Below are 18,681 nucleotides of genomic sequence, written 5' to 3'. Positions count from 1 at the left end.
TAATTAGTGGAGCGGATAACATCCATTTTTCAATCAAATCGTGCAAATAGTGATACAAGCGCCAAATTTGGCATGATGATTGCTGAGGGGTCACTAAGCAAATATAAACGATTGGCCATACATAGAAATGAATCGGTGTTAATCACTCACGGTGTTAATTCAAGTCTGGGGTGTTAAATATTTTAAAAAGCTAAAAAGGCAATAAGGTTTTGCTGAATAAAGTGTTTATACCTGTTCTCTGTCAAGTTAATGACCATTTTCCCAATATGTGAAAGCTGCATGCAAGCTGTAATATTGCTTCTGAAAATATGGATATATGTGTGGATGATAGACCCATTGCTGTCAAAATATGGTCACACAACAGAAACATATTGAAACAGTTTGCTTACTTAGGCTGTCGTTGTGCCATAGTTGGGGTGAATTCTGTGCAAACTTTGCGACGTTCACTTCCCCTCATTTCTTTAAGAGTCCTTTTTAGAAAGTTCTCTTGAGTTGTCATACTAATGCGAAAGCACGGCAGCTGGGATCCGTCAATGACAAATTGAGGATGATATCATCAAGCGAGTCATGAAAAGAACCATATTCAAGACTATTTTGCAGTTTTGTTGTGGTCTGTACTAATCTACTAATGTCATTCCAATTTTGTCGAGCAGCCCCTAAAGGCAGCATGGCGTGCCATGCGTAGTTGCAAACTTGATAGGTGGGGAGAGAAAAATGACGTCATTACGTACAGCGGGGACGTCTCCGGAGAAGATAAACAAAAAGGAAGGAAGCCTTCGGCCATACAATCGCGGCAAAATCGGTTCAAAAAATTTGTAGCTTTGGAAGCTACAATTAGCAAACTACATGTACCCCCTTTTATTGCTTAGATAATAACCAGTAGGCGTTCACTAATCATGGACGAGGGGATTATATTTCGCATGAGTGCATTCTCCGAGCAAGGGGGGAGGAAATACATGGAGGATGTTGTCGAGATCAGAATCGAGTACGAGCCGTCGCCAGGCGAAGATTATCCGAAGTCGCAGGGACATGGAGGACAAGGAGGACAGGGAGGACAGGGGAAAGCTGAGAGTGAACCAACAAAACAGACTGAAAATGAGACACACGGTCATAATAACGTTGCTGCCGAATCCGGCCCAGCTTCTGCAATGTGGGTAGAGAACCTATCAAACGAGGACAGTGGTGGCAACAACGCTGCACCGGTGTCGTCGGAGGGGAAAGTCGCAGAGCATGCAGTCGACACTCGGAGGTCTGTGGCGTTTTTCGCTGTGTTTGACGGCCACGGAGGCCGAGAAGCGGCACACTTCGCCAGAGAGAATCTGTGGGATTTATTGAAAAGGCAGCGGGGGTTCTGGTCCAAGGATCACAGTGAAGTGTGTGCTGCTCTGAAGAAGGGCTTCATCGCCTGTCACCATGCGATGTGGAAAGAGCTACGTAAGTCATCAAAGTTCATTGTTATTGCTGCTTTTTTGCTCATAATTCCTGCTGTCACAGTTCACAGTTTCAGCAACAAAACTGTGTCACATGATGAGGCAGCAGCAGCAGCATCCTACTCAGCTGGTGTGATGATGATGTCCACAATCCCCTCTGGCGACTGGCCCATCCCATTACACATGAACACAGTGAGCTGTCATCTGACCACAACACACAACCCAGCTACAATGTAGAGCTCTGATGAACGGTTTCATCACAGCATTATAAGTTGGTTAAGGGTTAAAAGGAAAAGAAAAAACATCATGCTAAACCTGAAACCTGTCAGAAAACCTAAATAATTTAATTTTAGTAGTAAGGCAAGGCAAGGCAGCTTTATTTGTATAGCACATTTCAGCAAAAGGGCAATTCAAAGTCCTTAACATAAACATTCAAGAACATTGCAACAAAGTGCAAAAGAACATTAAGACATAATTAAAACAGTTATAAAAACATTAAAACATTAAAGATTAGAAAATAAAAACAAGCTAAAAATAAACCAGGAAAGTTTTAAGCTTTGATTTAAAAGCAAAACTCAGAGTTGGAGTTGGTCCTGCAGGCTTCTGGGAGCTTGTTCCAAATATTTGGTGCATAAAAACTGAACGCTGCTTCTGCATGTTTAGTTCTGACTCTGGGGGACACTAAGCAGACCTGATCCAGATGAACTGAGAGGTCTGGATGGTTCATAACATAGCAGAAGATCTGAAATGTATTTTGGCCCTAAACCATTTAGTGCTTTGTAAACCAGCAGCAGTATTTTGAAATCAATTCTCTGAGAGACAGGGAGCCTGTGTAGAGACCTCAGAACTGGACTGATATGATCCACTTTCTTGGTCTTAGTGAGGACTCAGTAGTCAAGTCGGCTGAAGATAAATGCATGGACTAGTTTTTCCAAATCCTGCTGAGACATCAGTCCTCTAATTCTTGCTATATTCTCCAGGTGATAGAAGGCTGTCAAATTGTACATTATAAAACCCTATTTCTGTCAATTTGGTCATCAGGTTGCAGGTTGTCACCATGCAATGTGGAAGAGCTATGTAATTCATCAAAGTTAAGCTCTTCCTCATGTTTATTGCTGCTTTTTTGCTCATAATTCCTGCTGTTGTCACAGTTTCAGCAACAAAACTGTGTCACATGATGAGGCAGCAGCAGCAGCAGCATCCTACTCAGCTGGTGTGATGATGATGTCCACAATCTCCTCTGGCGACTGGTCCATCCCATTACACATGAACACAGTGAGCTGTCATCTGACCACAACACACAGCTCTCAGATTTAGCACAACCCCCTACAATCAGGGAATGAAATTAGCACCTGCCACCTGCCAAATAACAGAGTAAATGTTGGCTGTGGCAGGTAGAAATGTCAGGTCACCTGCCACCATGGCAGACAGGTTTTCTCTTATATTAAGAAATGTTATTTTTAAAAAGCAATTCTTAAGCCTAAATTAAATATAGTCATGGATTAAGGTTACATGATATATTCCAAAATTCTACAGTCTGGTACCACTGACTCAGTGTTTACAATTTTTTAAAGCGTTCCACCTAGATTTCAGAAGTGGCAGAAAATTGAGTGGCCAGTATAGAAATGTTCAGTGACCTGCCACAGTGGCAGGTGAGGAAAAAGGTTAATTTCAGACCCTGCCTAAAATATAGCTCTGGTGAAAGGTGTCATCACAGCATTAGAAGTGGGTTAAGGGTTAAAAGAGGGGAAAAAAGCATCATGCTAACCTGAAATTTGTCAGAAAACCTAAATAATTTAATTTTAGTTGTACATTATAAAACCCTATTTCTGTCAATTTGGTCATCAGGTTAAAATCTATGCTTTTACTTTTAACGCTGCACTTGTGTTAACCCTCACAGATTGTCCCTTTTAAAAGTGCAGTAGCATGTTTGTATTAATCAGTTTCAACATCCCTGTTATTGAAAGCATGTTTTTCTTTCATGTGTATTTTGTTCATCCGTCTCTCAATTTGACAGAAATACAATGTCTTTCCCCTTTAATATAAAATTCTCTGAATAATCCACACATATTTCTGCAGAAATGGTTTCATAAAGTCAGCTACAGAGAAGTATGACTTATTGTGAAAAGTATTCTTGAGTAACAACAGTAAAACACAAACCTGAGACATGATGCTCAGATCATATCAATTCACTGTGAAGTAAGTAAGAGAGAGAGAGAGGTTATCCGATACCGGATCAGATATCAGGCAAATACTGACTCAAATAGCGGTACTCGGTATCGGCCGACACCCAAAGCCCAGGTATCGCTATCTGGACTGAAAAAGTCGGATCGCTGCATCTCTAGATAATATACACATATTTCTGCATGAAGTGGTGCTGAATCAAGATTCAGGTTTATAAAGAAAGCTACGAGAAGCAGGACTTATTGTGAAAAGTAGTCTTGAGTAACAACCGTAAAACACAAGCCTGAAATATGAAGTTCAGATCAATTCACTAATGGAGAGAGAAGTAAAGCAAACCGTGATGTTCGCAGCCACAGAGCAGCACATATTAAACCTATGATATGAATGATTAAATATTAAAGTGAAATACTGGTTAAGCCTGAGCTGAAGTCTAAAAAAAGTCGCCTAAACAGCATGAGGTTACCCTGCAGAGGGATGTGTTTCTATGGTAACATGGGTCAAACCTATTTAATCCTGAGTTATGAAACTAAATTTCTCCAAAATAAGACAGATTTACTCGGGTTAAGCCTGGCTTATGTGGTCGTCATGCTTTATGAAACAGCTCTCTGATCCGTTACTAACAGAGTCTATCTTCATCACCAGTGCTGTGGGATAGTGATAGAGTTTTGCAGTTCATCAAATTGAAGAACATTCTTTTAATTTGGCTTGTTTTCCTGGAGTCTAAAACTCTATGTTGGCAAATTGAGAAACATAACAATTGTTTTAATTGTGTTGATGCAGTAAGACGCTGTGTAGAGCACAAACACTGAGCATACAGAGCCAAATAATTCCCCATACATGGTTGCTCTTAAGGCCATGGGCTGTTTAGCTGCTGCAAAACTGAAGTTAAGCAGGTTTGAAGTGCACATTTTTCTTCAGACTTGCTTGCAGGCTGAACTACAATTTACATGTTTGTTTACATGCAAACTAACATATCTTGTGGTAGAGGCGTCCTGACCTTGGTAGACAATATTAACACCTTTATGCCAGATGGAAAGGCTTCCTCACTGTATTATTCCGTATGTTCATAATCCTCTTATGGCTCCATTGGTGTATAGTGGAAATCAGACATAAGTCCAGTAAGGTATTTCCATCTTCAATCTACTTTCTACTTGGCTTCAATATACTCTCTTCACTAGTTGTTGTCAGTGATACTTTTGTTTTTAGTGTTTAAGTGTTACTTTTTGTCAAAAAATCTGAGAAAGCATATTGTTTTTAAAAACAAACCCTACTCATGCAGCATTTAAGTAGCCTGTATGTTGCAGTTTCAGATGAATCACAACAATTTTTTTCTTAATTAACAACATTTTGGCTTTGTTTTATTGCCCTCACTGATACTACCAACAGTGTTTCCTTTCCAAACTTTTGACCATATCAGTGAGTAACATGTTATTTCTCTTTTCTCCCTTACAGCAGAGTGGCCAAAGACCATTACCGGCCTGCCCAGTACATCAGGCACCACCGCCAGCGTGATTGTGATCCGCGGAGTTCACATGTACGTCGCCCATGTAGGGGATTCGGCAGTGGTTGTCGGAGTGCAAGAAAACGCCTCTGATATCACGCTCCAGGCGCTGGAAATAACACAAGACCATAAACCTGAACTTCCTAAAGAAAAAGAAAGGATCGAGCGACTGGGTGGCAGGTGAGTTGATCGAACAGGACCTCATAGAAGACATAGATTGAGTTGTATTATAAGGGCAGGGGCTATGTCAAACAGCCAAATAACATCACACAGAGGGGGCAGATGGTTTCTTGCACTTGTTCCTTTCAACATTGCTGTATTTCCTGTCAATCTTCTAAGCTTGCCTTTGTATTGAAGTGTGTTCTTGTAACTGTAGTGTAATGAAGAAATCTGGGGTGAACCGTGTTGTTTGGAAGAGGCCCAGGCTGACTCATAACGGCCCCGTGAGGAGGAGCACAGTCATCGACCAGATCCCCTTCCTGGCTGTGGCCCGATCCCTCGGTAAAAATTAGTAAAATCCATAAAATTATATTGTGTATTGGTATTTTTTTGTTTAATTATTCCTCTAAAAGTGATACTATGTTTTTGTTATCTTTTGAAAAGGTGACCTCTGGAGCTACGATTTCTACAGCGGGGAGTTTGTGGTTTCCCCGGAGCCCGACACCACCGTGATGACCCTCGACCCCAACCGGCATCGCTACATCATCCTCGGCAGCGACGGACTGTGGAATATGATGCCGCCGAAGAACGCCGTCAACATGTGTTCTAGCCACGACAAAATGGTGGTACGTAATTGTGCAACTAAAGGCGGGCATAACAAATTAACGACACGAAAATGCAAAAATACTATGTCTGTTTGTCTAGGGCTTTTATTGTGAAAGGTAAGAACGGAAGGAGTGGAATCCGGTGTGCAATGACTTTGTTGTCAAGGTTGAAAGGAGCAATTAAGTTTGCCATCCTGGTTCGGACTACAGAGCCTCTGTTACTGTTTCATAAATATAGGTGCAGCTCAACCCGTTCTGCACAACGGGATTGGTTGATGCCTTAATTTGCGGTGCGAACGCTCAGAAAATCAACCTTGTTTCGAAAGAAAGTGTACATTTTTGGCCGCGTAACATTCACATTCTGTGTGAAAGTCTTCATGACAAAAACAACAGTTCGAAAAAAATATATATTCACGTGAATTAATCATGCAAAAAAAAAAAAAAGGCCGCCGGTGTGTAACGGCCTGAATACACAAAATTTTAAATAGTTGTAATTTTGGCAGGATGAAAGTAGTCGTAGTAATTATCTTCACACTTGTTGGAGCCTGGAAGCTTTAGAATTACCAGGATTATATTAACTTCTCTTTTTGCTTTTAGGGACCAAAGGGAATGTCTTGCGCCCGCCGGCTGGGATGCACAGCCCTACTGTTTTGGAAAGAGCGCATGCTCCGTGCAGACAACACAACAGTTATTGTCCTGGCGCTACAGGAGCGCGGAGGCCCGCCTATCCCTATGCATCGAGATGAGATCGTCGTCGACATGTCTACAGGAATGGACCATGTTCCCTTTCCGGGAACAACTTATAACACATGTGCGATCCCAACGGTTAGTGCCATAACTTTGTTGCATCCTCTTTCATTAGGATGAACCATATAAATCATACAGCAAAATTACATATTGTATATTTTCCAAAATGCAGAGTCAGGGAATGCACCTCACGACCACTCTGACAATGGAAAAGTATACTGAATATTTCTGTGTTTGTTTGTTGCTTGCTGTTCACTGTATTGTCCTTTTTATATATTCCAGTCCATTTTTTTATTGTCATTTTGTTTAATACTCTCACCAGTTCAAATATCAAAAGTTTGTGGTCACCGATGGCTGTTGACGTAAGGTCATACCGGCCGTTTTTTAATCGGTGGACCGTCAGTTTCAACAAATCACTCTTTGTTTCCGGGGCCAACAGGAGGAGAATGAGGATGACATGTTTTTTGAAGAAGATGAGATATATGGAGAAGAACATGAGGGATGGCCGTGCCTGGAGTGGTAGTGAGGTGACTGCTCAGTTATGAAAACAAATGTATCAAAGTGTCAGCAAATATGACCAGCCAATGATTTTTTATGATCTATTAGCTGAATAGCCAGGCTTCTGTTGTTGAAACTGGTGGCAAAAAAAATCTGCTATTTGGATATCAAAATGAGGCTGGTCCTCTCTGCTTGGGAGTATAGATTACCCTGGTATTGATATTGTACTGCTATAAGAGAGCTGTAGATCACGTATTTCTTTAAATGTGTTGGCCAGTATTGAAAAGAAAAGTGAAATAACCAATTCAAAAACATTACTTAAATGATGGTTGCCATCACCAGTACCACATTAAACCTTGTTCCTCCTTTAGCCAGTAGAGGGAGACAGTGAACTCAAAATGGCTTATTAAAAGGTATTTACAACATGTTGAACAGACAGTTCACAGTGCCAACGCTAATTACAGTATACTGGATATCACACCCTTTATAGCTTCTTCTATTCAGTCTTAATATATATATATATATATATATATTCGGCCTACTTTCCATAACTCTTTTAAATAGGAGAGGGATTTTCTTTGCGAGAAGAAGATGATCATTTGCTCTTTCTTATTTTCCCTCAATCATAGTTTTTTGATTGCGGTCTGTTTATTTGAATTTTCTTATACACAACATATCATTGGGCAATGACATATGATACAATACATACTGTATAAATCCTCCCAATATATAGGAATATCAGCAAGTTATAGCAGAGTCAAGAAGCCTAAAGACAAAAAAAGGGACAAAATTGAAAAAAAAAATAATAAGAATAATGTGTTTTAAAAAAATGATTGACTACTTGCAAAAGCCAAATCAAAATTAAGAAAAAAGAATTAAAAATAAAGAGAGACAAATAACAAAAAATGGTTCGGAGTGTGGAACGATTACTAAAAATAAATATATGGGTCATCTTGGTCATATAGGAAGAAATATGTCTAAGGAAGGGCTGCTAAACTCGTTCAGATTTGGAGATGGAGCAACGTAGTGTGTGTCTGATTTTCTCTAGCTTCATGAAATGAAGTACATCAGCCAAAAAAAAAAGTCACACCAGTAGACAGGCAGTGAAGTATTTGGTGAGAGAACACCAAGTAATAATACTTTTGAACAGAGCATTATGTTTTTTTAAAAAGTGAATAGCTACTAGAGCACTGAGCATGCTTCTACCTCCTGAATTACACAGTGTCAGTATTCTATCAATTGTAAGTCATAGATCTATATTCACTCTCTACATTCCTAAAACTCAACATAGAACCATCTGAAAACATCTTAATCCAATATTGTTTGTCAAACTGTTGTTTATTTCCATGCTTTTAGTCTATGTCCCATTTGTAACAGCTTCCATCTGTGTGTCTCATTTATTTATTTTAGATTAATGAATAGCATTTTTTCTTGACAAAAAGAAACAGAATTGATTTAAATGTATAAATAAATGTGTATTATAATATAATGTGATAATAAATTATCAAATTTTAATTACATTTTATGATTTGTTTTTTTTCAGCGGAGTGATTCCTCCCCGTTCAAAGACAGTTCCACAGCTCTGGAGCAGGCATTTGGGCTGTACGAGGCGGCTTCCTGTGCCGCCGCACAGCTTTTACCCGACGTTGACTCCGCGAGGGCCACGCTGCCCCCCTCGGACGGTTCTGCGAATGTCTTCGAAAAGCAAGACTCGACAACCCAAATGGACTGCGCTGCTGCTGCTCCTGCTCCTCCGTCAAAAAGGTCTCGCCGTTCTCCGCACACCCCCCCTGAACTCAGAGGTCCTCCCCGTCGCCCCGGTCGGTCCTCCGGCGAAAGCTTCCCCCGGGAGACGCCTCGCAGCAATGTACAAAGTGAACAATCCCGTCAAACGAGAAGCTCCTCCGAGGAAAGCGGTATCCTACCACAGCACCGCAACGCTGCCTTGTGCGTGTGCTGAACCTCGTCTCGTATAGAAACAGTGTTTTTTGCCCTGAGGCCGGAAGGATAATCTGCATCGTGTCAACTTTGCTCATGTATCAGGTCTATTCCTAGATGTATACTTTTTTATACAAAGTCTTGTTTTTGTAAATATGTGAGAAATGAGACTGTAAATGTGTTGCTGTTTTAACCTTTTTGCTTCTTGCTCTTCTTCCTGCCCGCCTCTTTAAATTTGAGTGTTCGTGGAAATTTGAAAATTTTAGATCCATTCAATCTATTTTCATACGTAGAAGTATGTATAGTATATCAAAAAGACGTATTTTGAAGAAGATGGATCACTACGATCTGAGATAAAATTGTGACACATGCAAGCTTCCAGTTTAGATTTTTATCAAATGAATTCACAATTTTTACTTTTTAACATGCCAGTCTTTCCTTCATTGGGTTCAATACCTCAGACCAGTTGTTTGGAATCTTTCCTCTTAGATGAAATGTGCTACTATGCCACTGTTGAGTTGTTCCGATACTGTCCGATAATGTCAGATACTGCCCAAAATTCGGGATTGGTATCGACGAGTCTATGCACCGATCCGATACCCTAATTTATTGAACCAGAAAGAAATCAACTTGTTTAACTGGAAATCAATTTTCCTCCGCCGCTCCAAAACCTTCACTGTGCTGTCGCCCTGGATGTATCATGGCTGCCACTGGCAACTACTGTTTTAGAGCAGCGAAGAAGAACTGATGGCTGGGAGTTTGTCGTGACGATAACAACAACAATCTTTATCACGCTGGTATCGGATCGGTACTCGGTATCGGAACATCATTAACTGTTAGAGGTTTCTTTTATTGTTTAATTGGGTGCAATAGAAACCTCTGGCATTTTTTAATACCGTTAATGTAGCATGCAAAAATAATGGGAAAATTTGACACGCAATGGTCTGAGGTAATTATGATGAGGGTATTGATTTTTAAGTCTATTATTTGTTTTATGGTCACCAGTGGCTAATTATGTACTGTTATGATCCCAATTGCTCCTCAGCTAATTGGTGTATCTTATGCATCGCTTGGTCTGTTCATCAAATCAGAAAAAACAAACTCTCCCTCGTGGTATCTATCCATGTACATATGTGTGGTTTTAGTGAATTGACCCTTTGATGGTACTTTGCTTGACATTTTTTTTGGCATCTCCATTTATGATTTGGCCCAATGGGTATTGGTACTGTGTTGGGTGCTGATGTGAAAGCCTATATCAATACCTGTGCCTCACTGGGAGGTGGCTAGGAGTCTGCTTTTCTTTCTATAACATCCAGTTAATTTTTAAGTGTCCACTATAGGCACTAACACCATTTCAATAGAGTGCTATAGGAATGAGTCCAAAACCTGGAAATGAGTTCACATTTTAGCCCTTTTAGTTCCCTCGTCTGGAAGTCAATGGGTTTTTAGTTAGATGCCTGAAATAAGGTCTGTGGTTGACACAAGCTTAAGAGAATTTAACTTTTAGTTCTACAGCATAAAATACATCAACAAATATTTCACTCGTGAATTTTGAAGCTTTTATAGGTCTTAAAATAGACAGTTGCTAACAAGTGGCGTTCATGCGACCAAGGTGTAGCTGTTTATAACCTAACGTTACTTCTGGTGATTGCATTCCCGCTTCAAAAATCATAGAAGTAGTGTTAAATTGTGGAGATTATCTTGCTGAACAAAACTTAAGTATCATAAATGTTTGTTCACCACAGAGTTTATTTTCTGCAATAATCCAAAAACCCAATGGGAACCCAGGGCGATGCTAACCTCCTGGTTGGCCTACAACAAAACGTCATCCCCGGAGCACTCCATAGGCCTTTCTATTTGTTTTCATATATTGTATCCTTGTGTGTGTGCTTTACTCCCATAACTTGTGTGTTTTAATCTGCACATAAAACACCTTATGTGCGAACGCAGGAAGGATCCGTTTCAAGGTGTAGATTTTAAAAGCTCTAACTTGTGTTAACAACATGGCAGCTCGGTCACTGTTTTAGCTGATGTGTTTTGCCTTCCTTTTCCATAAAAAAGTGTCATGGTTGCCTTAGCACAAATGAGTCAGAGGTGCTTTTCACAGGTTTTGATATTTGGGATTTATCATGCAACCTGCAGTCATTGCCATTTTACCATCCACACTACAGCATACTAAACCTGCTCCTAAACCTGGTTAATGTTTTTGGTTTTTTTCAGAGCAGTTTTTTGGTTTTGTACAGTACGTCAATATGCAATAGAAGTTTGTACAGTACATTATTATGCAAAGTTATTGGGTTTTTTTCAGGAGTCTGGCATGCTCGGATCTACTCTGTATGTTGTGTAAGTGTCCAGAGGTCATGAATGTTAATGGGCATGTGGTTTGTTTTCTTGACAATGACAATACTTCTAGGTCTGGCTTCACATCCACTACAACCTGCACATTTTCAGGACTAACTGTATAAGCTACGTGCGTTGAAAGTGACTGGATATACAGTGTCTGTGTGTTGTAATAAAGTTCTCATTTTCCAATCGGTGCCGTTATGTCTGTTGTTGCGGTGTTGTTCAAACGACAATATCTATAGCCCAGTGTGTGGAGCTGTTATCATGACTATATTTAATGACTTTAGCATGTTTCTGTTTCGTAAAAGTAAACCAACTTTGTTAATAAAAGCGTGTCTATATTGCCTTCAGCTACTGTGTAGCTTGAATATAAGGGGGAATACTTATGCTCATGTTTGTAAAGGGTGCACTGGCATTTTGTTCCAGTAGATGGCAGTGATGTAAAAGGATTAAACAGTTGCATCTTTACAGTAGTCTCTTCAATATCTTATTACACACTTTTTTTTTTAAATCAGAAAATCTGATGTCTACAATTCAAATTCCACATGTATGGATCAGTAACATACATAACATCTTGACTTTTTTTTGTATAAAATATGGTTAAAAATGACAGAATATTTAGTAATTTCAGTCACTTTTTTTTTCTTTTTTTCAACAAGCAAGTGGACCTTGAGTTGTTATGTCAACTGCTGTTTCCAAACTCAAAAATGACATGTCAAGCTTAACTTGTAAACCAACACAGAAGAGAATAATAATAACACATGCTCAATAAAGAAATCACTCCTATTAATGTGACTAGACTGTTTGAATATAGCCACTTAAAGGTCCAGTGTGTAGGATCTGGTGGTATCTATAGCGGTGAGTTGAGGAGATTGCAACCAAATGAAGCCTCTCCCAAGTGTGCCAAGCCATGTTGGAGAGCTACAGTGGCTGATGCGAAAACGCAAATGGCCCTATCTTGAGTCATTTGGAGCAGAGCCAGTGTGTGTGTGTGTGTGTGTGTGTGTGTGTGTACGTGGGAAGTGAGTGGTGAAGCAAGAGAGAGAGAGCGGTGGCGACAGGCGCGAGCAGGAAAAGTTAAGAGTGTTTGGTTTGTCCGTTCTGGGCGACTGTAGAAACATGACGGTGGCGGACTCCGTGGAGAGGACTAGCTCACTATGTAGATATAAACGGCTCATTCTAAGGTAACGAAAACACAACGATTCTTATCATCATGTGATTATACACTAAACAAAACATACTTATTCATTAATATATTATTCCATTTCTGCCTATAGAACCCCCTAATTGATACACACTGGTCCTTTAAATAGGAAAAATGGTTTGCCATATTTGATTTATGCTGAATGTTAAGTATATGGATGGCAGTTTTGGCAACAATAATTGATCTTTATGATTTGCCACGTCCCTACGAGTGAGCATAAGCAGCAGCTCCTGGGACACTCCAATGTCTGCTTTAAGCTTTACTCATTCAATAGAGAATGGCGGTGTCATTGGCTATTACTTTATACTATAGGTAGATTGAAAAAAATGACCAGCCTTTCCATCCCTGCAGTATTGTGGGCTTGAAAGCCAGACTCACATAAAGGTAAATGAAAAACATCGCTGGTCATTTTTTCTTGTGATATCTTGTCCCTGTGCCATATACTGTACTTTAGGAACACATTTCCTGTCCTTACACAGGGTCTGTTTCTGAGACATTACAGACATCAGATCCATGATTGTGTCTTGACTTGAATATTTCATTGACTGTCAGCCCAGCATCTGCTGACCTGCCAAACATGCAACATTCCCCTCTTACTGCAGACAGTCTGTCACTGTACATCAGCCAGTGGAGCGTATCATTGTCCACCACCTCTCCCTCTACTCCCCCTCCTCGTATTTCCTACAAATAAGCATCATCACAGCAAACTGGGGGGGGGGGCGCAGAGAGCAAATACATACTTCCCATTCTTTACATTGCCAACCAACATGTTCTTATCCCAACTCATCACATACCGCCGCATCAAAACCACTACCCTTGGCGTCACTTTAGGTTTAGGCAACAAAACCACTTAGTTACGTTTAGGAAAGAACTACATGGTTGGGCTTAAAACTACTACATTTGAAAATTTGATGCAAAATTTTGGGGTTCCGTTGACCTCTGACCTCAAGATATGTTCATGAAAATGGGTTCTATGGGTACCCACGAGTCTCCCCTTTACATTCATGCCCACTTTATGATAATCACATGCAGTTTGGGGCAAGTCATAGTCAAGTCAGCCCACTGACACACTGACAGCTGTTGTTGCCTGTTGGGCTTCAGTTTGCCATGTTATGATTTATTATTTTTATGCTAAATGCAGTACCTGTGAGGATTTCTGGACAATATTTTGTCATTGTTTTGTGTTGTTAATTGATTTCCACTAATGAATATATACATATATTTGCATAAAGCAGCATATTTGCCCACTCCCATGTTGATAAGTGTATTAAATACTTGACAAATCCTTTAAGGTGCATTTTGAACAGATAAAAAAAAATTAGCAATTCATTTGCGATTAATTGCGATTAACTATGGACAATCATGTCATTAATCGCAAATAAATATTTTAATAGATTTACAGCCCTATTTACTATATTTCAATGTGCAGTAGATCTGTTATAGAATCTGCTACGCGTTGAAGAAACAAGATGTAACATAGATGTCATTCCCTTTCATCCTCTAATCACCCAAACCATGTTTACTGGGACAGTCAAGCAGATACAGACAGATTTAAGGAAAAACCTGAGTAAATGAGTGTAGAAACATGGTGCTTCCATACAGGGAATGATGGCTCACAGACCTGAAACTTAAGCTGTGTTGGCAGTTTGTGGTAGACCAGACTTACTCGCCTTTAATTTGTCACCCACCTGTTCTGACTGCTACCCTCGCACTTTATTTCTGTATTTGTAGCTTCATACCTTGCATCAGTGGCCTATGAAATTTTCATTATTAAATTAAACCGCTGTTCCTCTCTTAGTATGGACAGGAGCAGCGAGAGCCGTGAGAGGAAGAGTGTCACAGCCTGCCTTACTTGTTTCTTTCCATGTCTCCTGTCTCCTTGTGACAGTATCGGTAGTGTTTCAGCAGGCCTTTAATGGCTTGCCCTCTGCCACTCTTGGGAGGCTCCAGAGTAAGTGCTATGAGGAGAAAGACTTCTCCAGATGATGGGAGGTGACGTGCCCTCCTTTTCTCCCCCCCGCCCCTTGCTCTGACTCAAAGACAGCAGGCAGGATCGTGATCAAATACTGCTTTCGTCATAAAAATGATTCTTTGTATGTTTCGCTCACACAAGATAGGACTCGGACTTTCCCCAACTCACATTCCTCCTTTCATTATTATCTTATTTATGTCATGTTGTAATCAAACTCTGCCTTTCTGGTTCTGCTTTGTGGCACCACTGATGTGGTTTACATGCATCTTGTGATGAATCAGAATGTTTCTAGTTATGCTCATTACAGTAGCTGATATTGACGACGGTTCCTGAATAGGGGGGCTTGTTGCAACACAATGGCTTCCCTTTGTGGTAGGTCATGAGGTCTGGCACCACGTCGACGCCTCCCAACTGGATGGTGTGTGTTGTTGACCAGGATCACATGGAACCTTCCCGACAGCACTTCAGACAAGAGTCACTCATTTAGACGGATTGCACCCTCACCCCTGATACAGTCATCATCACCGTCCCTTTCTGCTCCATCACGGTCCAGCGCCTCCATCGGTCACTCTCTTGCTCATAGACAAAAACTCACAGGGACACTCAACCAAAACGCCTGCAGCTCAAAGTCACTCTTTTCTGCCCATTGCAGCACATGTGCACAGAGTGAACATAATCTGAGAAAGTGTCATGGAATGAACTTAAAGTCCACCTTATGTCCAACAAAAAGGACCTTAACGTTTTTTATGTTATATTTTATGTTACATGGTCATTTTTTTGTTTTGTTATTTTTGAACAGCATTTCTCCTTAGTCAAATTCACTTCTCAGCACTCATTTCACACTGTTCTGCAACCTAATATCTTGGCAATCGATTCAACTGTTATCAGGCCATTAAATAGGCATTATCAGTCGCTATAAATGCCATACATGTGGGTCATTAGAGGCCTACTACGCCTACTATGTTGTAAAACTGAAAGTGAGACTTAAAAGCAACACATTTAACATGTTGTAAAATTGAATGAAACGTCACGTTTTGACCACAAACAAAAAGGCTTTTTTAGATTTAGGCAATCAAATTTCGACTTATTTAGGTTTAGGCAAAACAAACAAACAGTTAAGTTTAGGGAAAAACATCATGTTTTGGGTTAAAATAACTATGAACACAAAGACGCCTGACTTCTGCTCCGTCACTAGAGGTTGCTGCTTTGTTGTTTTATACCTTCTTTTGGTGATCTACCATGTGAATAGATGATAAAACCTACTAGTAGGTGTAGTAGGCCCTTATTGACCCACATCTATGGGGCTTATAGCGACTGAGAGTGCCTATTTAATAGCCTGACAACAGTCTAGTCGGCTGTCATACCAGCACAATGTAGTTTGTTGATGCCATTGCCTCTGGCAGTGTGTTACTCAGTTAGTTAAAACTCCACATAAAGCTTGTGAAAACCTTGTGAATAAACGTAATAAATGATTGTGTATGTGAAATCATTTCATACACAGATTGGTGAGTATTAACTCTACAATTAAAACATTCTACTACATGCATCATTTTGTAAAGCTCAACACGGACTGATACTTGATGCTTTACTACTTCGCAGGCAACTGATGTCAAAAGCGGATGGATTGCTGTTCTTAAATGAGCAGGCTGATCTCATACACCGTGCATAGCTATACCTACAAAAAAGAAATGCACTGTAATTCATATATATCCCACAAAATCAATTAATATGTAATCCACGAAATCGTGAACCAGAAAGTATAAAGAGTGACAAACACCACATAGGGAGGAGATCGGGATGAATGTGTATGTGAAAAAAAACACAGAAATTCGCCCAGGAGACCAGTGTTTGTGAGAAATCATACAAACCGTTGTATGTGGATACATTGCTATTATCATAGTAGTTTTATTTTGAAAAGACTGGAGTGGAAATTGAGATGCGCCTCATGTGTTGCTGCACATTCGTAGGAAAACGTACAAAAAACGAGGAATAACTTTTTGTAAAAAAATCATATGAACCGTTGTATGAGGATACATTGCTGTTCTCATACTAGTTTTATTTTGAAAAGACATTCATAGGAAAACGCATGAAAAATGAGGAATCACTTTTCAGAAGATACAAACTGTTGTATGACGATATGTTGAAATGAGACACCCAAAAAGCACGATACAGATGGATTCAAGTGGCTAATTTGCTTTCCTCGGGCTCTCTAGGCAAGTTTTCCAGGAACAAGTAGACCGTCAGAGAAGGTTTGTCCTCTGATCATTAAATCCATTTAATTTGGAGCCAGGGGTCAACATGCTCAGGTGCCACGTTAGCCTACTACAAGTAATGCTGTCATCACGTTACGGCCAGATGGGATTTGGCTGAAATGAAAGTGTATAGTGGTTACTACGACATCTGTGAAATGGTCAATTTTAAATAAGAAATGTTACATCAAATAAATTAAATTAACTACATTTGACAATTTCACCTGCAATGTCTCTATATAGTAATGACTTATGTCAAAATAAACTGCAACTCTGGACTTTCTCACACTAGACATTTTGACTGCAGCAAGAAACGGCAGAAACGCCTACACTATTCTTTGCATCTTACACCATTTTAATTGCTGTGACAATGAGCGTGTCGTTATAAAGCGACAGATGTGACCCGCCATTGTATGTTGTCATTTTGGAGCTGGATTTAGAGGTTTGTTGAGGTTAAGATTCTTAGCTGCCTTTAAGTCCTGTGGCTGTTTCCCTGAAAAAAATCTGTTTCACCTCACACACATAAGCGGAAGGTTTAAGGCAGATTGGCATGATGTAAGGATGGTGTTAGTAATCTATCAATCGGTGTCGAGCGAACACGCGATTACACAAATATTGCTCGTAATATATATATAATATATATATATATATATATATATATATATATATATAATATATTATGTATAATATATTATATCTAACAAAGGATGGGACAAAATCATACAAAAGTTACAACAAAAGCGAAGAGGCTTACACATTTTGGAGAAAATTCGTTAAAATGTTTGAACTGAAAACATCGAGGAGGGTTAAGTTTACAGCTGTCAAACCTAAGGTGATTTCGTGGGGAATAGTGTGACACAATGATTAGCTCGCCAAGATGACGTGCTGAGAAGTTAATGGTGTGCTCTTCTTTTTGTTAAAGCAGTTTTGTCACCATATGTAACCACTGTGTTTAATCCTCCGCTAATGTGTCCTTGTGGGCCATCATTGCTTTAAGGCGGCCATCTGACCTGCCATAGCTTATAATGCTCTTACTCTGATCAAACCTCTGAAGCCGGGATTATAACGCCATCGAGGGTCATCGCTGTGAACCACAGGTGAAAAGTGTTATCCCGCCTGACACCCAGCGCTTACAGCAAACACAGTGCTGACTAGGTTTTGTGAGAAGGTCAATTAGTAACCCCACTGAACTGATTAAGCAGTGTGTGGCCGGGGATCAAGTTGATGTGGCTGAGCATCAACAAATTAAATTTTTCCAGTTAGGGTCAAGATTAGTGTCAGCTATGGTTCCTGTGCCGCATCTAGAATCATACCTCAAACGAGGTTTATATGCAGTGGTGCCATGCTTTTTGCTGATAGATTGATGCAAAATAGAGCTGCAACGATTAATCGATTAGATATCTAACTATTAAATGAATCACCAACTATTTTGTTAATTGATTAATCAGTTTGAGTAATTGTTTAAGAAAAAAAATCTCTGATTCCAGCTTCTTAAATGTGAATATTTTCTGGTTTCTTTACTCCTCTATGACAGTAAACTGAATATCTTTGAGTTGCGAACAAAACAAGACATTTGCAGATGTCGTCTTGGGCTTTGGGAAAAACTGATCAACATTTTTCGCCATTTTCTGACATTTTCTAGACCAAACAACTAATCGATTGATTGAGAAAATCATTGACAGATTTATCAACAACGAAAATAATCATTAGTTGCAGTCCTAATGCAAACACAAAATGAATACAAAAGCTAAACTAGAGACCATGTTGCATTGGGATCACACCAGCCGCGACGCCAAATAGCACCCAATTCCTACCCCAAAATTTCCGGCGCCCTTTCTCGGACCACACCCG

At 39.9% G+C, this 18,681-nt stretch overlaps 1 protein-coding gene across 2 annotated transcripts; it reads left to right on the top strand.

Annotated features, from left to right (window-relative positions):
* Positions 1-175: 175 nt before the first annotated feature.
* On the top strand, positions 176-11,873 carry LOC119475918 (protein phosphatase 1D-like). 2 transcript variants are annotated; one of them, XM_037749036.1, is made up of 7 exons: positions 183-1,434; positions 5,067-5,295; positions 5,492-5,616; positions 5,719-5,900; positions 6,477-6,704; positions 7,066-7,153; positions 8,668-8,804. In XM_037749036.1, the coding sequence occupies exons 1-6, from the start codon at positions 897-899 to the stop codon at positions 7,147-7,149; spliced, it is 1,386 nt and encodes a 461-aa protein (XP_037604964.1). In that variant the 5' UTR covers positions 183-896; the 3' UTR covers positions 7,150-7,153; positions 8,668-8,804. The 2 variants fall into 2 exon arrangements, with proteins under 2 accessions (XP_037604963.1, XP_037604964.1); XM_037749035.1 differs by lacking the exon at positions 7,066-7,153 and having other exon boundaries at positions 176-1,434; positions 8,668-11,873.
* The last annotated feature ends 6,808 nt before the right edge of the window (positions 11,874-18,681 follow it).

Source organism: Sebastes umbrosus, chromosome 17, assembly GCF_015220745.1.
Source record: "Sebastes umbrosus isolate fSebUmb1 chromosome 17, fSebUmb1.pri, whole genome shotgun sequence".
NCBI classification, from domain to species: domain Eukaryota; kingdom Metazoa; phylum Chordata; class Actinopteri; order Perciformes; family Sebastidae; genus Sebastes; species Sebastes umbrosus.
Note: the sequence above shows the minus strand (reverse complement) of the source record. Positions and strands in the feature narration are given on the sequence as shown.